At 41.0% G+C, this 27,738-nt stretch overlaps 1 protein-coding gene across 2 annotated transcripts in view; it reads right to left on the reverse strand.

The window, feature by feature from the left end:
• WWTR1 (WW domain containing transcription regulator 1) overlaps positions 1-22,545 on the reverse strand; it is a 54,011-nt gene extending 31,466 nt beyond the window's left edge. The window contains exon 1 of one of the 2 annotated variants that reach the window (XM_072143110.1): positions 21,813-22,545. In XM_072143110.1, coding sequence (XP_071999211.1) covers positions 21,813-22,222 — 410 coding nt within the window. In that variant the 5' untranslated portion in view covers positions 22,223-22,545. The remainder of the gene's footprint in view (positions 1-21,812) is intronic. The other variant, XM_072143111.1, reaches the window with a different exon arrangement.
• Positions 22,546-27,738: the final 5,193 nt, after the last annotated feature.

Here is a 27,738-nt window from a genome sequence, read left to right on the forward strand (position 1 = left end):
ACATAGTACTTATAGCTAAATTGTTTCAGAACTTTCTGCACCCATCACATTCATCTAAAGGGTTATGCAGAGATTCACATACAAACACAATCTCTGAGACATATGGACCTGATATTCAGTCGCTAAATTTTCCAGCCATATCCAAAAATATATCCATGTGCCTTCAATTTTGTTCCATCGCTTTTGATTTGTGCAGAGGGATCTTTGGTACTGCTTGTAGGGGAAAAGGGAGTTGTATCATGGGGGTACCGTAATTCAACACACAGAGAAGGGTCAGAAGAGCAAGGGTTACAGGGCACCAGTAACCTAGTGGAAGGAGCCTACATGTACCAATCTGCTCCAAGTGTGGGTCTAAAGTTTGGAATGAAAGGAAATTACTGAGGAGTATCCTGTCATCCTGGCCTTTATGACTAGCCTTGATTGATAGTGGATTTGTACAGTATCCCATCACCAATCCATAGGGCCTCCTACTTTTACAGTAGCTGGTCCATGCACAAAGCTTTTCTGAGATTCGTCTTTTTCTGTACACTGTTTCAGGCATTCTTTAGTTGTCTTTCTATACATTGTATAAACTATTGTTCAGTATATACCTATTCTTAAAAAGAGACATCCCTCACCCTCTAGGTAGGAAGGAAAAATGATCTATTGAATGCCTGTTATGATAGGGATAGACAAAATATTGTAGCCTTTAGAATATATTTCCAAGAATTTGGGAAGTTCAAGAAATGCCGCCTATTTGGAATGTTTAAGGGACAGATGGGCAATGTCTCCACCTGTGGCCACACTTCGATGCCACCATCACTTTATTCCCAGTTGTCAGATTTCATAGTTTTGCTGACAAAAGTGACTGCCACCAATGCCCACCATCAGTTCACCAATGTCTGACACCAAAAATATGTCCTATGAGGTTGTTTTTGCAGCATGAGCAATGTTTTTGCCAAATCCATTCAGATTGATGGAACACCTGCAGAAACCTAGCATCTATTTCATATCTCTTGATCCGGGAAAGGTCATGAAATAAGATTCCAATGCGTCAATGTCAGATACGTTAAGTTTCTTTTGGCTAAAAGGAAGGGTTCTGTTTTGTAGACAGTCTACTCTGACGTCTCCGGAACACGCATGACTATACTGAAGTGCATGAGGGTAGTATTTTCAGATAAAGCTTTCTTTCCTGAACAGGTGCTGGGTTTTCTGGTAATCTTTAAAGATCCCATTCAAAGTTCAAAAAGATGTCTCAGCAGCATGAATCAGTTAGGTGGACTTTATTAGTTGATCTTAATCCGTGTCTCGTTGTGACATAAAAAGTACCAGATGCTCTCGTGAAATGGTCTGATCTCTCCCAGGTTTTCACCTCGCCTTCTAAATAAGGGCTCCTCTCAGAAAAATATGTTTTTCCATTTTAGATTCTTTGATGTATTTTTAGCAGGGAGAAAACCTGTGAAGACACGCACAGATATACACATCCTCCTCCTAATCCCATGGCTCGTGATGATATCTGACAGTCTTGTGTAGTTTCACTGTCTCAAATAAAAAGGGAAAAATGTCATTTAGTAATCTCCCTGCCATTATTCAGGATTTTCCTTTCCATAGTATCCATGTAGGACATGCTCTTTTTCTCAGGAAAAGAAAGGTCCAAACAGGAATACATTTTTTTTCTTGAAGCACTCAGTGCATGCGCCAGGAGAGCTCCCGGCATGTACAGAGTGTGTATCCATAGACTTATACATGCAAATGGAGAGATGCTTTTTGCCACCGTCTGTACAGAATACATTGCATTCTGTGGGAAACACAGCAGGCTGTGTCTCTCCATCCTGCTTCCTCCTGTGGAGGTCACTAAAGCCAATGGGGGACAGATACAGCATATTTGCATCCCTCCCTGGCCTCTGCTGAGCAGTCTCAGGGTGGTCCATAGTGATGCCACTAAAAACAGTTACATCACTGGGGAAACACCCTGAACATTCACTCCTCCTCCTGTTTTCAGAGGGGAGGAACATAGTATCCTACTGTATGAGCACATAGTAGGATATGTCTTTGCCTTCCATTGTAAGTCAGGAATCCACCCAATGTATCCCTAAAACAGAGGAGAATAAAAAAAATATGTGAACCCAGCCTTAAAGTTGCCATGTAGCCTCCGTCTTAGCCAAGTACAGCACGTAGACATTTTATATATAGAGTTCCAATATACATATCTAAATTTTGTATAAGATAATATACTCCAAACAAAGAAATATGGAAAACAAGAGACTACAACTCCCAGAGAATGAAGAAGAAGTAATGAAGAAATGTAAACTCAGACCTGGCTATTACACATGGCAACACAACTCAGTCAATATTATTTTTGGGAATGGTATAGATTTTCATTGTACTTTGCAGTTTCCTGTTTTTGGTAGGAAAGTGATTCAGTTCTTTGCTTGTTTAAGATAAAACTGGAAAAAAAATCTATGAGTTATATTGTTCTTTCAGAAGTTAATTTACCAGGACATGGAAAGGCTTCTGAGTCAATATCCTGCACTAGTGATCTCCACACTGTCCTCTCAAGACATGAATGATGGTCAAAATGCATCCCCAAAATACTACAAATACAGGTGGTCCCCGACTTAAGAACACCCGACATACAGACGACCCCTGGTTACAAACGGCCTTCTGGATGTTGGTACTTTACTGTACTTTAATTTCTGGCTACAATGATTGGCTGTAACAGTTATCAGGGGTGTTTACAATTAAAACATATTGTTAACCTTGGTTCTTATGACAACCCAAAAGTTCTAAAATCTGTTAAAGAGACCAAAAAAATTTACAGTTATAAAATAAACAGTTCTGACTTACATACAAATTCAACTTAAGTACAAACCTACAGAACCTATCGTGTACATAACTCAGGTACTGCCTGTATGTTGTGAAGGCATACATGTACCTTAAATATCTTTCATGTACTGCAGTGGGGGGATTCTATTTTATCTCTTATATCATCATACTCTGTACATGTGGCAGGACCTTAGACAACAGAAGACCAAACAGCTATAGAAAAGGTTCATGACAAAGTAACAGACACATAAATACTGATCCATGCTTTATAGAACTATAGGGAAAAGATCTATCCTGTGGTGCACAAAAAGTAAACATATCATTTAGTAAAATGTTACCACAAGTTATTTCATATTAGACAAACACCTTGGGATAAAGCCAGGACGAATATTCCTTGGCAGTAGCCATCCAATGTAAACCCAGTTGTGGCAAAATCGGAACACAGGACACATTTCCTGATGAAAGAAAGTAGCCAGAAAATTTGAAGAGCAGAAACATCTAAACCTTTTCAATCAGTAACCATCAACTTTTTTTGGCCATCTACACACTACAAAGGAAGGAGAAACCAAACATTACTAACACGAAACATTACAGAGAAGACATCTGGAAGTAAAATGTATAATTTAATGTCTTATACTTCTGCATAATATGGTAGCTGATGGTTATCAACCAAGACAATGGGGCACATTTACTTACCCAGTCCTGGGTCCCTGATCCAGACTGTCCGACGAGGATGAAGTCCGGCGCGATTCACCAAGATTGTGCGCCTGATATCCTGCATGTGTCGCTTCCCCGCTGAGGTCCGTCGGAGTTCACCTTCTTCCAGGTGTATGTGAGTGGTGATCTTGCAACACACATTTGAATTTTAAATCCCATGCTTAGTCCGAATCAGTCAGGTTGTCAGGCGGTCACGCCCCCGCTTTGTGTCGCATGAAAGTCAGCGTGGTTGCGCCAAAATCCAATCGTGTGCGCCAAAAAATCCCTGTTAAACGCGCCGGAAATAGTCGGGAAACCCAACGGAAATGCGGTCCGCTGACCCTTAGTAAATGTGCCCCAATGTTTTGGATAAAATTTATTCCTCTGTCTATTCCCCACAATAGACATGTATGCTAAGCCCAGCAGGCAAGTTAGATTTGTCTACTATCTCTAGTAGATCAGACATGTTGAAATCAAACAGCCTTCTGTCTCTTGACATCTGCCTTGTTGAGTTTGGTGAAGATCAACCCAATTTAGAAGAGTTAACACATGTGCATAATGAGAGAGCACACCCATTCACATTAGATGCTCAACCAACCCTGCCAAAAGCCCAACATTAGATGTGTCCACAACCATCATATTCTGCCTGAAATCTTAGCAATCATATACAAGTTGTTGAATCCGATGGCTAGTTCTCAATTGGGTTTTAATAATGTAGAATTGTAGAACCAGGATTAACAATAAAGCTTAATTACAGACACCTGTGATAACTGTTACAGCTGATGATTGTAGCCTAGGGCTAAAGTACAGTAAATTACCAACATCCTGGGGTCCGTTTGCAACTAGGGGTAGTCTGTGTGTCGGGTGTTCTAAAGTAGGGGGCCGCGTGTATTTGTTATACATCACATACATCTGCCTCAGGATCTCCTTACATGAAGAGTAGCTTTTATCATGTAGCTAATAAAACAAATGACACAAAATCATAAAAATAGCAATCACAAAACCATATCTGTGGACTTTATCTGTTACACAAAGTGATGGATAAGCCAACAATTTGACCTCTGGGAAGTAAAATGTCCTGAAGGAAACACAATAAAAATAATAACAATCCACTATATCACACTGTTCCTGTATATCTGGCTGCTATATAGCATTAGTGGAACATTGGGGATTGATTAAACAAAACCTTCTAAATGACTCCCTTTTTATAAAACTAGAAGAGGGGGAAAAAACATTCGTCAGAGCTCTGGGTTTGTAGATGTAAATTTGGCCGGCATGACATTTCCTTCTAGTTTAATTGCTTCCATACAATTTATATCTGCTAGTCACGCTAGGGCTCTCACTTCTAACACATGCTGTTTCAAAGGAGCTCTTGTCCTTTTATAACCTCCAGAAAGTCAGTCCAGTGAACTATGGGCAAGACCCGTGAGTTCTGAGTGAAGCAAACAGGTTTTTTCACTTCATCTAGGACATATTGGAGCAGGAAGTGAGTCAGGTCTAACCACGAAAATGTCCACAGGCAATAAACGGAAAGATCGGTCCAAAGCAGCCTGCTAAAAGAAGCGGCATTACAACACTGACCTACAGTAATAAGGCGTGCAGCAGCTTTCCACTGGCAGGCCGCAATCACAAACCGAGACGGTAAAACAATACTCAGCCATATGGAGAAGACATGCTGGCCTGGTTCTGGTTTTATGAAGAGGGAGTTACACAACTTTCGGCTTCTGCTGCCAGTCTTGGTTCAGACATATTTCATTCCTTAGTAAAGCTGAAGAAAAGCCTCACAGTTGGGGTAATATCAAAGTGCAAGTGTCACGTTTATTCAAAAACCATATTGCACTTGGATGAGCGGCCCAACTCCGTGAAATGATGGGTTTTACAAAGACGTGGAAAGTCTGAGGAACAAAGTAGACAGCTAGACACAAGGAGAGGCCAAGCCATATTTGTATTGGATACCTGGGGCAATATTCTAGTGTGTATCTGAAGCAATAACAGGTGTAATAGAAAATCTGAGATGTTTGGATGCCTTATTAAGTTTTGGCTCTAGTTTTGGGTTGTAAATATTAAAACAAAGTATGTTGTCAATGGTAATGTACTCTGTCCAACCACAGATTATTGCAAAGTTCCAGTGTGAATTAGTACATTTTTCCTCTCAATGCTTGGAGAATGGAAGCCTCCATATATATTTGATATATATTTTGGTCCTGCTAAAATCAGGGATGGGAGTTCCGTCGGCAGATACAAATACTGGGCTTTTACGACAGTTTTGGCTTGGAGGGGCACAGCCATCAGTGAAGTGGGCTGGCACCTCTGAACATTTGTTTGCAGGACTTTACGCAAAACGACACCAGGTCAGACAAGAGGTCTACATCCTCTTGATGTATCCACAGTAGGGGGGCTTGACCATTATTATACGCCGGCATACTAGTGCCTCCCCTGACGTGTATGGACAACCATACATCAATAATATATCAAGTATAGGTACTCAATGTCCTCTCTGGACACCCAGTTCCCACACAAGTCACACTTGAAGGGCTACTGTAGTTGTGTTCATGGCTTTTTATTGAATGCAAGGGTCATTTTGCACTACACAAACTAGTTTTGAAGGGAAGTACATAGTAGTCTATAGTGTTTGGCCACTGTGATGTTTCCCAGTAACAGCTTCTATAAAGTGAGAGAGGCTATCGGCACTATGCTATCATTTTAGCAAATAGGTACGTTGCCTGAGCTTAGTAAATCTGTCATCCACCCCATCCCCCCATGAAACGTGAATGCTTTGCAGATAAAAATGTGCATGTTTATATCCTAAGAGCTCGCTGTTGTATGTATGAGATGTAGACTAAGACCCCTATACAGATCAGTATTCCAAGTTCATTCAGATCTGGGTTCACTCTCTAGAAGTGCAATCTCTGTGCAACAATGTAAAATCTATTGCTACTATATCCATAACATAAAATAAACAAGTATATAATATAAAACAAATGCCTATAATATAGTGTCTAATACAACTTTTATAAGGAATGCCCTGGGAACTATAATGCTTTAGTAAACTTGAAGTTGTCTGTTACTGCAGTACTACGAAAGGAAAGACTGAAATGTCATAAGAGTTCATAGGAGCAAACATGCAGGTTAGACCACATAGATGTCCCAGTAGTTTCTATGTGATAGAAACCAAAGCGGAACGAAAAAAAGAAAATAAAATCTCAGCTTTCTGTGTTATATCCTAAAAAAGCAGGCTCTGTGTTCCTCCAAAACTTGTTTTTACAGCACAAAGCTCACTTTGTTAAGGCAGGCATTTCTAGGCAGCATCAGTAAACCCAATCCGTGACTTTAAGTTCAGCAGCTAGAGTCAAGTTACAGCATGTTAACAGAGAGCGGTCATGGCCCCTCTTTATACTGCAAGTTTACAGTCACAACCAAAATAGAACCCCAGCACTGGAGAACGAGATATACAAGCTCTGCAAAATGGCTGCACGTTCCTTCAGGCAACGCTAGGGCCAGACGCTGAAATTGTGTCAAAAAAGACAAGGCAGGTGGAGAACCTAGGATCTCAACCCTAAATACCAGATTTAACCCATTAAACTACTAGGCACTATTTGGGAATTAGGTTATCATGGACAATCAAAGAAATAATTTTGGGGATTTTGACGTCAGCGAGTCTCATAAAAAGGCTGTATTACAAAAAATAGTAATAGCACTAATGTCATTTTGTAATACGGTATTGCTCATGGAAGTATTGGATTGGTAATTTCATATTTGTAATACATTTGTGAAGTTTGCAATAGTTGTTAAAAATATGAATACATAAATTTAAAAGAAAAAAAATAAATTCTAGCCCCTTTTGAAATGTCCTTTTAAGAATTCCATCTTTTACCAATAAAATCGAAACACAATTTTGCTCAGACAACCAATCATTTTGACAATATCTACTCAAGGATCAACTCAGATGCCTTACCTCGTGTTGAATGTTTATTTTAATTGTTTTAGAGGCAAATATAAGTAGACATAGAAGAAGCGCATGTGAGAAGGGGCTATATTGGTTTAGCTAAAGGAAACTTACCATCGGGGATCTATCTAATAGGGTAGATCCCATGGTGAGTTGCTGCCATAACATAGATGCCCATTGTTTTTTTTATTTAATCATTATATAAAGTATAACCCGTTAAATTAGCTATGGTATGATTTATGCAAATGAGCGCCTGGGTGTGTATAACGATTCCTCTGCCCCCTGAATGCACTGGTCTGTGCAGCCGGACTAATGTGCATGCGCAGTAGCTCTAGCTTCACAGTCTATGTAGAGCAGTGCGGCCTTGGCTCTGAAGCAAAAGCTACTGCACATGCACATATGTCCCACTGCACAGACGAGTGTGTGCAGGAGGCAGAGGAAACACTCCATACAGAAAGTGGTAGGCGGCATCAAAACAGGCCACTGGAGCGTGGAGTAGCCTTTACTCCCGCTCCACGACACGGCTACTCCACGCCACAGTAGCCTCCAGCGCTCATTTGCATAAATCAGAACATAACTAATTTAACGGGTTATACTTTATATAATGATTTAACAAAAAACTATGGGGATTTATGTTACGACAGAAACCTACCATGGGATCTACCTCATTACATAGATCCCCGATGGTAGGTTTCCTGTAAGCTTCATTTGAAAGATAACATGTACTCCAGTGTACAGCGATTGTGCTTAGAAGAGAGGTTGCCCATGTGGCTTCAGTGAGGTCTGGAGAAAAATGAAGATAGATGAAGATATTCCAATTTCCCAACGTTGAGGCTACTTTACACAGGAAACAGAACATTAACAGGAGTTGTCAAGGAGTTTGAAAAACAATGTAAATGTATAGAATGTAGCAGAATAATAAATACGTAAAAATATTGTGTGGTTAATCCCTCTCTTCCAGTCTGGTGGACCCTGACGATCTTGTTGACTTGTCCTGCAGACATGTCATGTGTCTTCCATTGTCACGCAACCTCTGTTGTTAGTCATTGACTTTGGGTGATCACATGCACATAAACTTGACAAGACCGGTACACTACCGGAGGAGGACAGGCTCGGAAGAAGTAGACTATTCTAACAATTGATGATATTCACTTATCCAATCTCCAATACACCTCAGTACCAGTACCTTCCAATATTTACAGACAAATTCAATCATGAGACATTACTTAATACGACAAAATTGTTGCTCCTGCTACAAATAACCCTAAGTAGATGTTATGTATGCCAGGCAAACAACTTTCCTAAACTACCTGTAAATGTCCTGCCAACCTCTGATAACGGATGCCAGCGTGGTGTTGTCCTCTATAGCCTGGAATGTAGCTCTTTTCTCAATGTTAAATATAATCTCAGTTAATAATCACCAGCAACTCAATAATTATTAAAATTTAAGCAAGAGACAAATAGGAAGAACAATGAGGGCTCTATGAACACGACTGGCTATGTCCTCCAGTCATGAGCTTTAAATTCCAACTTTTTCAGCACTTCGTGTACAAGTTTATTATTGTCCTGTAACCCCTTCTCCGCCAAAAAACGGGCAACCTGACCTTCACATACAATATAGGAGCAATACAGGGATACAATATGAATGATGTTTATGCTGTAAAGGGATTTGTCACTCTAGTTTAATGTGCGCCGTTACTCAAAGCCTCTTGAGCGAAGTCTCTCAGTTCTACTTGTCATATCAGACATCAGTTACTGTGTACTGTCACTTTAAATCTAAATGTTAATAACTTTAAAGAGTTTTTCAGGTTAAAGGTCCTAAATAACCACAATTCCTTCTGACATTGAAAGTAGTTGCATCCAGATGATTGCTAGGGTGGGCTAGGTACTGAACCCCAAATTATATGATACTGATGAATATTCCTTATATCTGATATGGATGACCTAAGGTTATAAACAAACCAAAATGAGGGATGCAATGGTAATTGCAGGGAAATGCAGTGCTACAGATGCTACAGGCTATGACTAAGGACCTTTCGGTTCAAAACGCGTCAGATCCATGCATTAGTGACGTCCTAATTTTTTCATTTTTTTCAGAATATAAAGGATTTTTAATATGCTAAAACTATTTCTACGAGACTAATACAAGGATGTCAACGGAATGACAGCCACTCTCATAGAGCTGCTCTGCTTTTGTCATGTTGATATGTACTAAGACAAGACCCTCATAGGTTCATGTAAGAAGGTCTAAAGCTGTAATGAGTACTTGTAATGAATGACACAATGGGAGTAACAATATTAGATTCACTATTCTGACCATAGGATGGCTTATTTAGCGTCAGGCCATTGCTTTATTACTACAGATATGTTGATTAATATTCATTGTGAAGGGCTCCAAAATTTTAAGTACATTTATTAGATTGAATCATTGCTTTGAGGCAAGCCGAATCCATCAATGTCCAAAATAATAATGAAGCAGAGACTCACTCTGAGCTTTATTGAAATCACAACATTCCCCAGATAGTTTAGAGGAAAGAGTCATTGAGACTCACTGGGGAACATTAATATACTGCAAGAGCATAGCCGAAGAATAAGTGCTGAGACATTGCTCCTCTAATCCAAAGGATTTGAGAGACTTCTATTGAGGATCTTGCAAAATGAAAATTTCTGTCAAATTAATTTATGGGGATTTCTTTCATTAACATACATATATCCATACATGTACATAAATTTACACAGACATGTCCATGGGACGGTAACTTATCACTATGGACAATGAAGGACAAGCATCACCTATTTATCTATTTTTGATGGTGGCATAATAATAATAATAATATTTTTATTTTAATAAATATAATCTTTATTAATATAGCGTCATCAAATACTGTAGCGCTTTACAAACCATAGGGGTCATATATATATAGGGGTGCAAATATAATATTACATTATCGAGTACAAACAGTCATATGGAACAATAGGAGCTCACAAGAGCTTACAGTCTATGAGGGTAAGGGGGTGACACAAGAGGTAAAAGAGATTGCACAATGGTCCAGACATTCTTTATAAGGGAACAATATAAAATAATTTAATAATAATAAGTAATTTAAAAAATAAATATTCTGCTGCTTAAACCAGCCATCAGCCGCCATCTTATTTACAAGGTCCAAGGTGAAAGTGTCTGCAGAGAAGCCTGGTATGTGTCTGGTGTTTGCCAGATAACAGACGGGAATCAGGACATAGAATGGATTAGTAAAGGGAAAGTTGACATTTCATTCAGTTAGCGCCATCAGCAAAAAGCACTTCTATCCGAGTCATACTCTGGATTCTGAAGATGCGGACAAAGCTATGATACTGTATGGGTGAGTGTAATCATCTTCCAACTCAGAAAGACTTACAATTTATTTGATATTATATCATATATAATAGTGATGGGTTGGCAATTCATTAGAATGAGCCATCAATATCCGGTGGGGTTAAGACTCCCAGTATCCACTCCAATCAACTGTTTGGGTCATGTACTTAACCAATCACGGCAGTCCCATGTATCTATCTGCATATCGCCTACTAAGTAGTGGTTGTGTGGGGTTTTACAATGTCATCCCCCTGAACTGAGTGGCCTCAATAGTCAATCAGATATTTAGAACCTATACTAGATTTATTATTGGCTATAAGAATTGTTAGAAACCCTCTCGAAATATCCAATGCCAAGCTGCAGTATCAATTACTATACCACCAGTTATAGTATATTAGATGAAAGAGAAGCTGCGTGACTCTGCTACAAGGTCTCCATGTATGAAGACCATATGTCCCAGTAGGTCCACAAATTATTGGGGGGGGGGGTACAATCATTCTATGTATGTGCTCCGTGGAAGCTACAGCTGATAAATTCTCTCATGAAAGTAAGGATGGACCACTGTCCCTATTTGTCGTTCCGGTTGCTTGGAGAGGAGCATCTGCTATGTGATGAGCAGCTTCATCGCATTCCACCCATCTCCACTTCAAACATAAAGTTGTGAATCAGAGAAGCTCCAGCAACTGTGCATTGCAGTTGTTTCCTGGCCTCTAATGTTAGTTTTAGTGTAATTATAGAAAGACCAGTCTGGGGCATTGGGTTTTCCCCACCCTGCAATTCAATTTAGAGACATGGGACCCTATGAAATGCGGACAATATTACCAATGAAATGAAGGTACCGTATAAAGTATCTCCTCAATGTACAACCATCTACGCTATAGACAAGAATTGGGAGTGTAGTGTTTGTTGGTTTAGTAGAAAGGGATGGGCTGGCACAGATTTCTAGTATATATGACTTCTGCTTTTAAGTATTTGACATTGTGCTATAAAACATTAAAGGACAATTAGCTTTGCTTCAATACCTTACACTATGTCCAGGCCTCCCCCTACTAGAGAGACATTGATGTTGGCTCTTTTAATGACTACCTATTAGAGCCTACTCACCCACATAATACTAGCCATAGACATGAGCTAACTTTTATGAGCTAACTTTTATCTACCCTTTTGTATTATCTTACCATGTTATTTCTCTGTACTGTCTTATTTTTTTGGAATACCTACCCCATGACTGTGCTGTAGAACATAATGGGACTACATAAATTACCATGTATACTCGAGTATAAGCCTAGTTTTTCAGTACAAAAAAATGTGCTGAAAACCCAAACTCGTGTTTTACCCGAGTAAAAAAAATATAGGTTTTACCAGGTTTTTGTGGTAAAATTAGGGGCCTTGGCTTATACTTGAGTATACGGTAGCATCTATTATTGTTACCATATAAAAACACGAATACTTGGATCAGCCAAGTGTGCATGTTTAGTAGAGAAAGTAGGACAGGCATCCACAAGACACATTACACACTCCTTGAGTCAAGAAATATATACACTGCCAATTTTACACCATAGGAAAATCCCCAATGTCTTACATTATCAATATAAAATATGACATTTTCATCCATTGTGTATCATCGATGCAGAATTACCGCACTGGGAGCGAAGCCTGCAATAACCTGGAACCACCACCATACAATTAAAGGAGCTCTTTGCTTCCAGAGCTAGCTGCTAGTACTAGTAGTAATATTAAAGGGGTTGGTCACTTTACCTCATGTTTTTTGTAATGTGTGTATAAGTGTAGAGGGCAGGATATCAGGTAATTTACCAATGTACATCTAGTCTCCTGTCTTTTATCTCATCAGTCCGACATTCCTGTCCATAAAATGGCCACAGATGGAGGGTCATGTGATCTCTAACTGTACATGAGCAATCTCCCTGCCAGGACCTTATGATAGTATTCGTGAATATAAGATCAAGGTCCTGGAAGGGTGATTGTTCATGGACAAATAAGATCACAAGACACTTTATCTGCAGCCTTTCGATGGTCAGAAATATATGGAAAAAGAGGTTAAAGACACGAGGCTTCCCTTTACGTATCAAGAAAGTGGAGCAGAACTAGTTGTATGTTGGTAAGTAACCCAATATCCTAACCCCCAAACATATAAACACATTACAAAAAAATGAGGTAAAGTGGCCAACCCCTTTAAGCCCCAGAGCATAAGTACATTCATATTATTTCTATTTCTGCCTGCATTCTGTATATCCATGCTCACAAATAGTCTACATCCAGTAGGCAGATACTGATAAAGAAATGGCGGGCCAGAAGTGTGAATCACAGTAAATAATAAAATACATGATCTGTATCTAAAAATATTCCCACTCTTGTTTCATAACTGGATCACTCCAAGGCAGATATGGGGGCTGAGGTGGGTTTATTTGCTTCTTAATTCATTTATCACATGTAGAGAGATAAGAGTCTACTCACAGTGCATCGCCCCTACATCGCCTATCCTTACCACCCAGATGCTGCGGCTGAGCACATTCTGTTTATAGTGTAAATTATTAGACAGTTACTAAGATGTTCCTAAGGATACAAGATACATATTTATTTTAGGAGGATAACGCAATCTGATAACATTAGATATGTATCTGACTGATGAGTACAGTCTATCCATGGTGCCTATATATAAACCTATGGGGCAATACTACATCTCTGAGCTCCGCATATAAATATGGTTGTATACAGTATAATGGATTCCTATATATTAGGATGCAAGGAAAAGCGGAGCCATACTGAATGAAAAAGCAACTAATACTAAAGCGACTTCTTTTGGGTGTATGACTTGGATTTCTGCTTTGGATCCTTTAGTAAAATATATGTGTCAGAGGTATTAAAGGTAAATCCTCTTTATGTGACATTATCCTTATACAAAGTTTTTGTCCCGTATACATTGTGGCTTGGGAAGAATATGTCCACAGAGCCAAAACAATGCAATCCTATTATGGTACCTAGAGGGTTTTCTAATACAGAACCAAATGATTGTGGACATACTCCTTACAGATACAATGGTGACATAAAAAGAAAGAAATCTACTCATGTCTTATGTATAAGGACCTAATAAATTAAAGAACTGGGTTTTTAGAAGATCTTAACATGTTAAGCACGAACTGAAATGCTGAAATAGTGTGTGAAAAATGAATGTTTTTTTTCCTGGAATATGGAAAACCCCAATACGGATAGAGATAGAGATAGATGACAACACTGAGAAAATGGAAGTGATGTCTCATGTCTGAGGAGGACACTCATTGGATAAACTGTGTCACATGACCCCCAGGAGCATGCCCAAAAACCATAAGTCATGGAGTGACACTAGTAAAGGGTAAATATGGGTAAATATGGGTTCTCTTCCAACCCTAGCCCCAAAAGGGGTTTTCCCTATTCTTGAAATAGTACTTTAAGTACACCCTTTCTACCTCCACAGGAAATTAGATACCAGGTTTAGCAGCTTTTAAGAAAGACCGAAAGCAGCTGCTGCTCTGGAAAGTTGTAACATAATTTCCTAAAAATTAATATTTATTATCATTTTTTAAATTACATTTATTGTATTTCATTTATGCTGGAACTCCAACAACAATCATATGGACTGCACTTTTCACAGAGCGGTATCTAAGCGCCATTAAACCCATGCTGATATTGTTTCATAGCTCTTTTACCCCCAGACTAGACATCAAAAACTTTTTTGGGTTGTCTTTATTCTGCATGCAGCTCTGACTGAAGTCTCTGAGATATCAAATACAACAAAACTAAGCTCCAGGGATGTAGGTTGGAACACTTGCATTTCACTGTCTCCTATGAAATACTTGTCAGATTATTCATTAAGCCTTGTTGTTGCTGGACAGGGCACCATGGCATGGAAACTCCCTTTGAAGTCAATGTGATTTTCCATTCACTACACCTCTGACTGGCGCCTCCAAAGCTTAAAGGGACAGTAAGTGGATACAGAAAAATAGCTCATTTACAAGTGAAACTGCGATTATATTGCAATGTCTAACATGTCAACCGAAAAAAATCTCTTGTGTTAACATTGTGTTTTGTAAACACAAACGTTAATAGAAAAGTAATTAGGTAAATCTCCTCTCCTCAGCTGTTGTATTGCGTTTCAAACTCAATGCTAACCCCTGCATGGGTGCACCCTAAGGCCGGCGGCACACGTGGCGTTTTGAACCCGTTTTTGGTCCATTTTTAAGCAGTCCATTAAAAACGCATTTGTTTTTGAACGGTTTTATCAATTATCTTAATTAAAACTGGTCAAAAACAGATTCATTTTCAAAAAACGCATGCAGTTTTTAAAGGACTGCTTAAAAACGGGGCAAAAACGGGTACAAAACGCCACGTGTGCCGCAGGCCTAAGGGCTCTTGCACACGGACCAGTGCAGCCCGTGTAAACGTGTCATATGGTGGCCCGATCCCACAGGCTGCACACGGTGCAGTGGATGGGAGACCTTCCATTATAGAAATATGGACGTTCCCTCTTTCGACCAAACAGTTGCTCCGGAACTGCAATATATAATACAGTTTCTGCACAGCTGTTTGGCTGCCAGAGGGAAATTGGGATCGTGCCACCACGTTTACACGGGCTGCACACATTTGTGTGCAAGAGCCCACATTGAGTTTTTCAGATGCAGTTATGGAAGCCAAAAGTAGGTGTGGATCACAATGGGTGAGAAGAAATCATTGAGAGGTACTAATCCTCCTCTTTTTTTCACTCCACTCCTGCTGTGGACATTAACCCCTTAAGGACGGAGGGTTTTCCGGCTCATTTCTCGCTCTCCAACTTCAAAAATCCATAACTTTTTCATTTTTACGTGTACAGACCTGTGTGAGGGCTTATTTTGTGCGTAACAAATTTTACTTTCCCGTAATGTTATTTATTTTAACATGCCGTGTACTGCGAAGCTGAAAAAAAATTCCAAATGTGGAAAAATTGAAAAAAAACCGCACGTGCGTCACGTTCTTGTGGGCTCAGTTTTTACGACTTTCACTCTTCGCTCCAAATAACACGCCTACTTTATTCTTTGGTTCGGTGCGATCGCGGTGATACCAAATTTATATAGGTTTTATTGTGTTTTAATACATTTTCAAAAATTAAACGAATGTGTACAAAAAAGAAGAAAAATTTTTGCCATCTTCTGACGCTAATAACTTTTTCATACTTTGGCGCAAGGAAATGTGTGAGGGGTCATTTTTTGCGAAATGAGGCAACGTTTTCATTGCTACCATTTTGAGGTCTGTGCGACATTTTGATCATTTTTTATTTCATTTTTTATGTTATGTAAAAAGGTGTAAAAGTCGCATTTTGGACATTTGGGCGCCATTTCCCGCCTCGGAGGTCACCGCCGGCCGTAACCGTTTTTATATTTTGATAGATCGGGCATTTTGGGACGCGGCTATACCTAATATGTCTGTGATTTTTACTGTTTGTTATGTTTTATATCCGTTCTAGGGAAAGGGGGGTGATTTGAACTTTTAATATTTTATTAATTTTTTTTATTTTTTAAACTTTTTTTTTTCTTTTTTTTTTCACTATTTTTTAGACCATCTAGGGTACAATAACCCTAGATGATCAGATCGCTCCTACCATATACTGCAATACTACAGTATTGCAATATATGACGTTTTTGCAGGTCTTACATTACAATGAGCCACTGGCTCATTGTAACGAACCTGCATAAACCATGTAGCCTCGTGTCAAGAGAAGACCCGAGGCTACCATGGTAACCGATCGCCGCCCCCCGATGACGTTCGGGGGCGTGGCGATCGAAAAAAAGATGGCGGCGCCCGCGCGCCGCCGTCTTTTAAACGCCGCCCGCGACTTTGCGGGCGGCGTTTAGAGGGTTAATAGCCGCGATCGGTGCAAGCACCGACCGCGGTTATTAGCGGTGGGGGTTTTGTGCAAAATGCAAAAACCCCCACCTCTGTATGAAGAGGACTCAGCCCGTGAGCCCTCTTCATACATCCCTTATACCTCTGCGCCGTAGAGCAACGGCGCAGAGCGTTAAGGGGTTAAAAACTGCATCTGAAAAATGCAACGTATGAACACGCTGTGCTATTCCTAATAGGATTTTAAAAACCCCATGTGTTTTTTAACGCATACATTTTTAACGGACTGCTTAAAAATGGCCCCAAAACGCGTTCAAAACGCCACGTGTGCCATCACCCCTAGAAAATAGCTATTTCTCCTGCTCCTCTGTACACACATGCACACAATCTAGCAATGGTTTACGTCTCCTGATACTAAGTGTGCTGTAAAATGGTGCATTCTTAGTGCGTTTTTAACATATGCGTTTTAAAACGCCTGCAGTTTTGCATGTTTACTATGCACATTATAATAATGTTCAACAACCATCTAATATGTCCTAAAGTTTCTTGCCTTTGAGGATTTGACACGGGGTGCTGATTGCATGCATTTGCATTCAAATGCATATGTGATCAGCCTTGCCCCGCCCCTATGCATTTTGATTCCTTTTTAAAACGAAATCAAAACGCTGTCAGCACCCTCAAGGATCTAGAAAGAAACTTGAGGAGATATTAGATGGTTGTTAAGAATTATTATAATGTCAATGGACAATTTCAGGCTTTGCGCACAGATGTACTCTACAACTTTTCCAAGTTAAAGGGAAGCTGTCACCACATTTTTCAGCTAGTGGTATAAAGCCCTAGTAATTATCTGACCCCCTTCTTTACGAAAAAGATTCCCATAAAAACAGATTTATAAACTTGCCTTATATCTAGGGATCTATAGAGCAAGTCGAGGGGTGTGGTCTAATGTCATGTGACCAGGGTGACATCATCACAGGTCTTTAAGCCTCTTAACTTTAGCAATCTGTACCCCATGCACATATCTGCCAACATAAAAAAATCCTGACTTCTATTCCTCTCCATGCAGGCTGCTGTGATTTCATGTGATATGATATGCTGTTATTTCATGAGATATATGCTTGATGTACAGTTTGCTAATGGTAAGAGGCTAAAGGACCTGTGATGATGTTACCCTGGTCATGTGACATTACTGCTGCATGCAGAGAAAGCATAGGGAGGAGCTGCTGGATTCAGCCTGCAAAGGCCACACCCACCTCGACATCTGTGGATCTGATGTATGGGGATCTGAGGGGAACAATTTTTAGCTGAAAGAAGGGTGTCAGTTAGTTACTTGGGCTCTATTGGAACCTGCCACTAGCTATATTTGAAAAAAAACCAAAAACATGGAGACAGGTCCCCTCTAACTATTTCGGCACCAGATAAAGTAGACATTATATTGCTGCTTCTATTTGTATGTATGTTAATCTCGAGCTGTTGTGATAGGTCGTGGGGGGGGGGGGAGTTTATACTTTAATAAAAAATAAAAACTTACAGGTCTAAACTTACTGGTTTTATTTCATTTGTGGAGTTTTTGAAAAGCAGCAGAGAGCCGTGGTTATTACTCATGACATATACTGTACTTTTACTGCAGGTGGTGAGGTAGAAAGGAATGTGTGAAGAGTCAGAGGTTAAGGGAGCCATCACAAATCTAGTGCGCTGTGAAGTGTTTGCTGTTGTAAGGCTCCAGAGAATACAGATCTGGCGCAGTATCTGCCAGTTATGGGCCGCCTCACCTCCCTACAAGTTCACTTTGTCAGCTGTTTCATGTAAACACTGACAGACAGCAAACCAGAAAATCCTTTCCATACAGCGAGTAGGCCGAGCAGGCCTCATCCACACTACAACTTTATTTACTCACGTAGCTCAAAGGTCCTGCAAGCTTCTTTCTAAAGGTTTAGCCCTTGTGCACACAAACATTGTTATGGCACATTCGCACATTCATTTCAATGGATCCATGCACACAACTGTGTTTTGAAGGGATCTGTAGGGAGGCCTTAGAAACTCAGAGCAGGTTCTATTCCTGCCTAAGGCCTCTTTCACACTTGCGTTGCAGATCACGTCAGAGTCTGATCAGGGTGCGATCAGGGTTTGGTCAGTGAAAAACTGACATTTTTCATCAGTTCAATCAGTTTTTAGACAGAGTTTGTTCCGTGTCTCAGTTTTTCATGCACATTTTTTTTGCGTTTTCAATGCATTCAATGCGTTTTTCATGCGGAGATAACGGGTGTGAAAAAGACTCCGGACTGAGCTCTATCTTTTCCATGGCAATTGATGCGTGAAAAACGCATTGCACTTGCTTTGGACTTGCATGTGTCTCAGAGTGCAATGTGTTTTTGATGCATCTCCATAGACTTGTATGGTGCATTTTCTACGCGTGTGACTTGCAAAAGTAGAGCATGCTGAGATTTAAACACATGTTAAACGAAATGTGCGTGAAAAATAAAGCAATTCTGAAAAAAAACATTGATTACAATGCAAGTTCTGAGCATCAAAAGCAGGCGCAGAACACGCGCGTGTAAAAAACGCAAGTGTGAAAGGGGCCTAAGTTTGTGGCTCAGGTCTTCCCATAGAAGTCTATGGGAATGTGAAAAATATGGATGACACACATGTCATCCATGTGAGGTCCAAATCTGAAGATCACTCCTGATGGTACGTTCTCAAATGGCGTTAAAGTATGCATTTACAAACACATCACAAGAGCTGAGAATTGTAGATTTGCCTAATTACATTGCTGTCAACATTGCATTTACAAAAAGCATGCGTTAACGCCATGTTAACACAGCTATCAAACTTTTTCGTTTTTTCTTCTCCCTTTTTTTTTTTTGCAAATTTTTAGCATAATTGCACCACTATTTGTGACCGCTTTGCAAAGTTCGCCATGACGGTTTTACATTTTTGCACCTGATTGAGGCTGTTTGCAAAAGGCGCAAATTTTTGTGCAAATGCAGTAAAAAGTCACAATTTTTTTGTGCACAAAAACCACAAGTCCAGAGCAAACGTAGGCTTACATTTTTATGACTTTTGTGCAACTTTTCAAAATTTTCAAAAACCTGACGTGCCTCAATTATCAACCACTAAGATACCGTAAATCAAGCAACGCAATAACCTTAAAGAAAATAAGTAGACACACATTTCCAGACTTGGGATAAATGTCCCCAATGGAACTTTTTTGAGGAGATACGGCTCAGAGACGGATTACACTCTGATGACAAAAGGGCCCAAAATATGAACAACAGATCTATTGTTTGCAGCCAGAGGACAGCACATGCTCTTGTTCAGGTAAGCCTTTCTTATAGTCCTGCGATGTGACTGCGGCCTCAGGAGTTGTAGCAAGTGCAGTGGTCTGCTAAACCATTGCATCACTTTCATCTCTGTATTATAAACCCTGATAACCTATAACATGGAGCAAGGTGGGCAGCTGTAGTTTTTCAGCTGTTGTTTGAAGTTCTCCAACAACCAGGTGCTAAACAAGTGTACGCCGACAGATACAAGAGAACAACAGCTGACATGTGACAGTATTCTGCTTACTTCACCATAACATCAAAACGTATGATAACCTGAGAAAGAGCTGCTTGTCACATATGCTACTCCGGCCCCTGTATTGCTCGAATAGAATGACAGCACAATGGCCCATGGGAAAAAAAAAATCTCAACTTGGCAAGAACAAAAAACATGAACATTCATGGCAATGACTGGTCTCCAAGAGAAGGCAATGATGTTGCAGGGTATGTATCGAGACAGAAGTCTAGACTTGGATCCGGCTAATATAATTCCCTCTTCCAGTAACTTGTTGGAAGAAGTTGCAACTTCTCAAAAGGGCTGTAATCCCAGCAGTGTGACCAAAGAAACATCTACACCGCCCCCTCCCACGTCTAATACTGGTAACACTATATTATTATTATTGCCTATTCAATACAAACATGAAAGTAAGAAACATACCCAGCCAATAATGAGGGCAGTATCAATGAGGGCATTAAAGGTAACCGTGTGGCTTTGTGTGTAGAGTCTTACTCAGTATAGATAATAGATATATATAATATGTTATGACAAGTCCTGTGACATCTTAATACATTGAAACATTGATAAATTCAGTGTATACTGCACTACAGTTTATGGGGCTTTAGGAGAGGCTATCGATACTCACAATTTGCACACAATAAGATTGTGAATTTAACACTATCCAGGGGTTTGCTGTACAACATGATGAATATTTAGAAAATATTGAAATAATATTATATCATCTCATACTGACTCCTCTGCATTCACACAGTCAGTATTTGTTCAGTATTTTGTATCAGTATTTGTATTGGAGAAGGAGAGGGTTCAAAACATGGAATAGATGAAGAGATACAGATTGTGTAGGCTCTTCTACTGGTTTTGGCTTTCAAATACAGATACAAAATACAGATCAAATACTGACTGTGTAAAAGTGGCCTTAGGAGCAAAAATACACTTCACATTCTTCGGCCATGGTCATGGTATTTGTAAGGCAATTCTAACTTTCTTCATTATAGGCTCCACCTCTGTTTTTGGCTTCAATAACACTGATAAAAAATACTGACGAAATACTGACTGTCTGAAAGTGGTCTTGGGGGGAGACACAGGACATGCTAAGACTTGGGGAAGATTTTAGCAGAATGTAACCAGAACAATCTTCAATGTCTGGCACATTAACTCTTAGTTGTAGCACTAAGGTAACAAGTTGTGTGACACTTGCAGGGAACTTTTTGCATTTGTTTTACCTTTTTATACTGTATTTATTATCATTTAGTGCATTGTCAGATTTATGGTGATCAGGGTTCCCTGCGCTGAGCTCCAATAGTGTGCATCAGCTAATGGGTTAATACTGCTCTGTACAGACACCCCTGGTTTATGGGATTGCATAATCCACTGGTAGGAAAGGAAATAGCAACATTCCTTAGCACAGCACTGTGGGAGGAAAGGGGTTAATGCAATTCCCTCTCCTATCTTCAAGACTACAGAAGTTTCACTGATAAATATTTATTTATATAACGACATCATATTCCACAAACAAAATAAGACATTACAGAGTAATAACAGGATCAGCTGCTCACAACCTTACTCAGCCCCCCCATCACTTACTTCAAGAAGTATCTCTGGCCAGTGTGGGTGAATGCCATCTCCCATCCAGGGGGTAGGGGCAGCTCATCTGTCACATCATAGGACTGCTGGCGGAGGTGGGCATGCTGCTGAGCTGGACTGGGCACGGTACCGGTCCCAGCACCCAGCTGTAAGGAAGCTGGAGAGGAATGGGATCGGACGTGTTGGATCCCAAGCCTTGGGGGGTGACTGCCAGAATCTGTGCTGGACTGCCTGGAGTGGGAGCCTGAGTCTGGCTCCTTGAAGAAGGATTCTGGTAAGATTTTCTTCCTCCAGGAATTGGGTTTGGGGTTCATGACAGAGTTAAACAAGTTCTCCAAGTCCGTGTCCAGATCCTGGGTGACATGGATGACTTGCTGCCCTGGTGGGGGGAGACCTGGATTCTGGTTCATCCTTGTAGGGTACGAGAAGCCTTACGATTGCCCTGGTGGACACCAATAACAGGAGGTGGAGTAGAGAAGCAGGAGAATGAGGCCAGCAGAGCCGAGATCCAAGGCACAGATAGCTGCACAGTCCTAGAATGCGCACAGTGTGAACATTCCCCTGAAGATGAGGAGCATTGTGACGTCACTGCCCAAAAGTTCTCTCCCCTCCGTGACCTGTCCCAAGCTGCGGCTGTGGGGGGCTCTGCTCCCAGGTCCTCTGGCTCCTCAGTGTCCCGAAGAAAGTAAGAAAATGTCAACTCACAGGACAGGGAGAGGCGTCTGTGTCCCTGAATAATGCATGAGCTGTGCCCTGCCCTCCTCACCCTCCTCCTCCTCCAGACCGGGACTTTACCTTACAGGGCAGCAGCCTCAGGCTCTCACTCCCACGTACAGTTCGGGTTACAGTGTGGGGGAAACGTGCACCACCAGCCATTGCCCTCTCTCCTGCTAAGGCTTCCACACAAGACTGTGCCTCCGTGTGTGCTTGGAAGAACCAAATAAGAAAGACAGGCAGACATGTACATATGATAGGTAGACTTTGTATTAATCAGTAATACATTAAGTAATAATTACTAAAAATGTAGCTGAGCGGATTGTTATAGAGCACCCAGGTCAACATCTGCTAAGAGTTTGTATGTTCTCTCCGTGTTTATGTGGTTTTTCTCCGGGTCCTCCGGTTTCCTCCCACACTCCAAAACATACTGGTAGGTTGTTTAGATTGTGAGCCCCATGGGGACAGGGAACAATTTGAAATGCTTTGTGCAGCGCTGCATAATCTGTGTGCGCTATATAAATAAATAATAATTATTATTATTTAGCTTGGCAGATTGTACATTAGGGCTCATTTATTAAGGATTCATGGTGCACTTTAGTTGCTTTTTCTAGGCTAAAACGGCTTGCACGGGTATATAAGAAGTGTCAGCGTTGCTATTGTGTCAGACTCCACCCTTTTGTGGCGCTGCTGCGCTGGCTTCCATGTGACACAAATTAGGGAGCATGCCGTCGGTACGACTGATTCAGACCGAGCGCCGTATTTAACTTGTAAATTGTGTCGCACACCTTATGTTAAAGGTACACCACAAAAAAGATAGTGAACTCTGTCGGACCAGGGCAGGGAAGTGACAGATTCATGATTTATGGAGCATGATCTTAGTGAATCACCACACACAGCAATATAAAAACAAAATAGCACTTTTAATGCATTTTACCGAATGTAAAATGTGCCCCATTGTTCCCTAGCTGCAGGCAGCATGTTATAGAGCAGGAGGAGCTGAGCAGAGTATACATAGGGGGTCATTTATCTTTTTTTTCCCTCCTTCTGCGCCTTTTGTTGCATAATTGCTGATTTTTGCCTATTTTGTGGCTTTTGGAATGTTATGCTTCAAATCGCCATGTAACCTTTGTGTTGCAACTTTTTATAGATGTTTGCATCTAATAAGGCTCCAAAAAAAACTGCATTTGGCAAAGAGCCAAAACGACAAAGACAAATGAGGTGCAAAAAATTCAACTGGCGCAAAAAGAGCTCAGAAAAGGGGAAAATAAGATAAATGACCCCCATAGTGTCCTGATACAATCCCCGATCACTAAGATTGTGCACCCGATATCCTGCATGTGTCACTTCCTCGCTTAGGTCCGCCGGAGTTCGCCATCTTCTTCCCATGTCTTGTGACACAATTGGAATCTTATATCCCGCGCTCTGTCCGTCCGAATCAGTCAGATCATCCGACGGTCCACCCCCCATTTCTGTTGCATGAAAGCCTGCGCAGCTGCGCCACAATCTGATTGTATTGGACAAAATCACCAGTTAAATAACAAAATCCAAGAAAAGACTAGTGTGTATAGGCACATATAAATACAAATGTTTTATTAATTCAAAATACACTTAAATAGATGCCATGCATCAAAAATACATAAAACTATTAAAAGTGTGAAAACACACATCAACAAGTGGACCAAGATAATTAATACTGGTCCACATACAGCCACGAGTGCATAAAGGTGTACAATCAATTCCCACAAAATAAGTTTTTCCAATAATGAATACAAATCAGTCCTAGACAACCAAGGTGTTAAATGGTATAAATTAGAGGACTTCTGCAGTAGTCTCTACAAAGATACCTGTGGGTTCCTATATCCACAACTAAAGTACTTAGCTGGAATATACAAATATATAGTGAACAAAAGGGTTCCCCAGTAGTACAAACCAAGTCCTAGGCCAGTGGTGGCGAACCTATGGCACGGGTGCCAGAAGTGGCACTCGGAGCCATTTCTGTGGGCACTCAGATCATTGCCCCAGGGCAAAGTTCACCAAGTATGACCAAATCCACCAAATTTCCCTGCAGTCCCAGGCAACTTAAGAGACACTTAAGTGACACTTCATTGGCTGTTAGGAACTGCGGGAAAAGTGAGAAGGTGTTGGCAGAACTGCAATATCTTTGGAGGTCATCCTGCTGGAACCACCATTCATCCTCTACAGAGAGCATGGAGGAATCTATAATTTGCCCTCCTTCTTTCAACTGTATTGGTGGCCTCAGGGGGCTGATACAATTGAAAGATGTGGAAGAACAGGTAGCTAGAAGTTACTGCTTAAAAAGCCATGTTGTCACTTCTCGGCAAAAAAGTAGATTTTGCTTGTAGTTTGGGCACACTGTCTCCAAAAGGTTCGCCATCACTGTCCTAGGCAATCAGGTCAAAATACACCAAATCAGAAGTGAAACATGGGAAGAGTGAATAATTCCACAATCGTGGCTGGAGGCACCCAGTTCCAAATCCCCTGTTAAATACCTGTCACAGCGGCGCAAATCCTAAAAACTTGAACATTTGGCAAAAGTACGATCCGTGAACCCTTAGTAAATAAGCCCCATAGTGTTCTTCAGGAGGTTTGTTATAGACTAGGAGTAGCTGTGCAGACTGTACATAGGGCCCAATCTGCAGGCAGCATATTATAGAGAAGAAGGAGCTGAGCAGATGATACATGGAGGGACATGTGTCACTAATATTGCTTTCTTTTCCTTGTTTTTGTGCACTTTTTGTGAGACTTTTCGCAGTTGTGAGACTTTTTAGGTGCAGTGGCTGGATTTATCTTTTTAGCCAAGATGTTTGTTCAACTTGTGAGACTTTTGGGCTCTAAAATCGTCCCATTCTAGCATGATAGACCCAGACTTACTTTTGGGAGCTACTGTTTGGGACTTCGTCAGCAAGGCGAACCATGTGTATATACCTGTATATGTGTTCCTTGTCCTCTGTTATTCCTCTGGGTAATGTGTAGTACTTGTTTGTAAGCAAATCCCTTGACTAGTTCTGAGGACTAGACCTTTTTTCCCCTTTTTTGTGGTGTTATAATGCCCTGTATATTGTGTCCTATCCTGTCCAGTGTCAGACACCACTCCAGCAAGGGTTGTATTTCATGAAAAGAGCATTCAACTCTTTATAAAAAGTGTGTTTCAAATTTGGCAGTCTTGGGCCATGGGCCATCATGTTTTACCAACCCTTTACCTATCGTATGTTTTCCCAGGCAAAAGCAAGTGATCATTATATTCCCGTGAATAAATCTATTGCATAGATAATGTCACATTACCTGCACAGAATGTCTATGGAAATGTATTGGTTGACAGAATGCTCAGACCAGTGATGGCGAACCTTTTGGAGATAGAGAGCCCAAACTACAACTAATACCCATTTACACTCACCGGCCACTTTATTAGGTACACCATGCTAGTAACGGTTTGGACCCCCTTTTGCCTTCAGAACTGCCTCAATTCTTCGTGGCATAGATTCAACAAGGTGCTGGAAGCATTCCTCAGAGATTTTGGTCCATATTGACATGATGGCATCACACAGTTGCCGCAGATTTGTCGGCTGCACATCCATGATGCGAATCTCCCGTTCCACCACATCCCAAAGATGCTCTATTGGATTGAGATCTGGTGACTGTGGAGGCCATTTGAGTACAGTGAACTCATTGTCATGTTCAAGAAACCAGTCTGAGATGATTCCAGCTTTATGACATGGCGCATTATCCTGCTGAAAGTAGCCATCAGATGTTGGGTACATTGTGGTCATAAAGGGATGGACATGGTCAGCAACAATACTCAGGTAGGCTGTGGCGTTGCAACGATGCTCAATTGCTACCAAGGGGCCCAAAGAGTGCCAAGAAAATATTCCCCACACCATGACACCGCCACCACCAGCCTGAACCGTTGATACAAGGCAGGATGGATCCATGCTTTCATGTTGTTGACGCCAAATTCTGACCCTACCATCCGAATGTCGCAGCAGAAATCAAGACTCATCAGACCAGGCAACGTTTTTCCAATCTTCTACTGTCCAATTTCGATGAGCTTGTGCAAATTGTAGCCTCAGTTTCCTGTTCTTAGCTGAAAGGAGTGGCACCCGGTGTGGTCTTCTGCTGTTGTAGCCCATCTGCCTCAAAGTTCAACGTACTGTGTGTTCAGAGATGCTCTTCTGCCTACCTTGGTTGTAACGGGTGGCGATTTGAGTCACTGTTGACTTTCTATCAGCTCAAACCAGTCTGCCCATTCTCCTCTGACCTCTGGCATCAACAAGGCAGTTCCGCCCACAGAACTGCCGCTCACTGGATGTTTTTTCTTTTTCGGACCATTCTCTGTAAACCCTAGAGATGGTTGTGCGTGAAAATCCCAGTAGATTAGCAGTTTCTGAAATACTCAGACCAGCCACCAACAACCATGCCACGTTCAAAGGCACTCAAATCACCTTTCTTCCCCATACTGATGCTCGGTTTGAACTGCAGGAGATTGTCTTGACCATGTCTACATGCCTAAATGCACTGAGATGCGGCCATGTGATTGGCTGATTAGAAATTAAGTGTTAACGAGCAGTTGGACAGGTGTACCTAATAAAGTGGCCGGTGAGTGTATATGTTGCAAAGTGCCAACATGACAATTTAAGCAGTAACTTCTTGATCCCTGCTGTATCACAGGTTTCAATCGTATTGGCGTCCTCAGTTCACCAATACAATAGAAAGATGACAGAGAAATTTGGATTGTAGCTTCCCTCCAGGATCCCTTGAAGAGGAAGAATCAGGGGACCCAGAGTAGGAGCTCCAATAATAATCCATCTATATCCACACCTTCTCGCTCCTCTTGTAGTCCTGGCAGCCTAGAATGTTGCTTTAACATGGCACTGAGCATGGCATTTGGTCTTGGGCCAAGGGAGGAAGCTTTGAGTCCTGTCTGGCAAACTTTCCGTTGGTGTGAAGGCCTGGGTGCCCACAGAAAGGGTTCTGAGTGCCACCTCTGGCACCCGTGCAATAGGTTCACCACCAATGACTTAGACCAGTGAGAGCGAGCCTTTTAGAGACTGAGTGCCCAAACTACAAGCAAAATCCACTTATTTACCGTAAAGTGCCAGCATGGAATTTTCAGCAGTAACTTATTGCTACCTGTTGTCCCACATCAGCCCCCTGAGGCCACAAATACAGTTGAAAGAAGAAGGTCAAATTC

This window comes from Engystomops pustulosus, chromosome 3, assembly GCF_040894005.1.
Source record: "Engystomops pustulosus chromosome 3, aEngPut4.maternal, whole genome shotgun sequence".
NCBI lineage: Eukaryota > Metazoa > Chordata > Amphibia > Anura > Leptodactylidae > Engystomops > Engystomops pustulosus.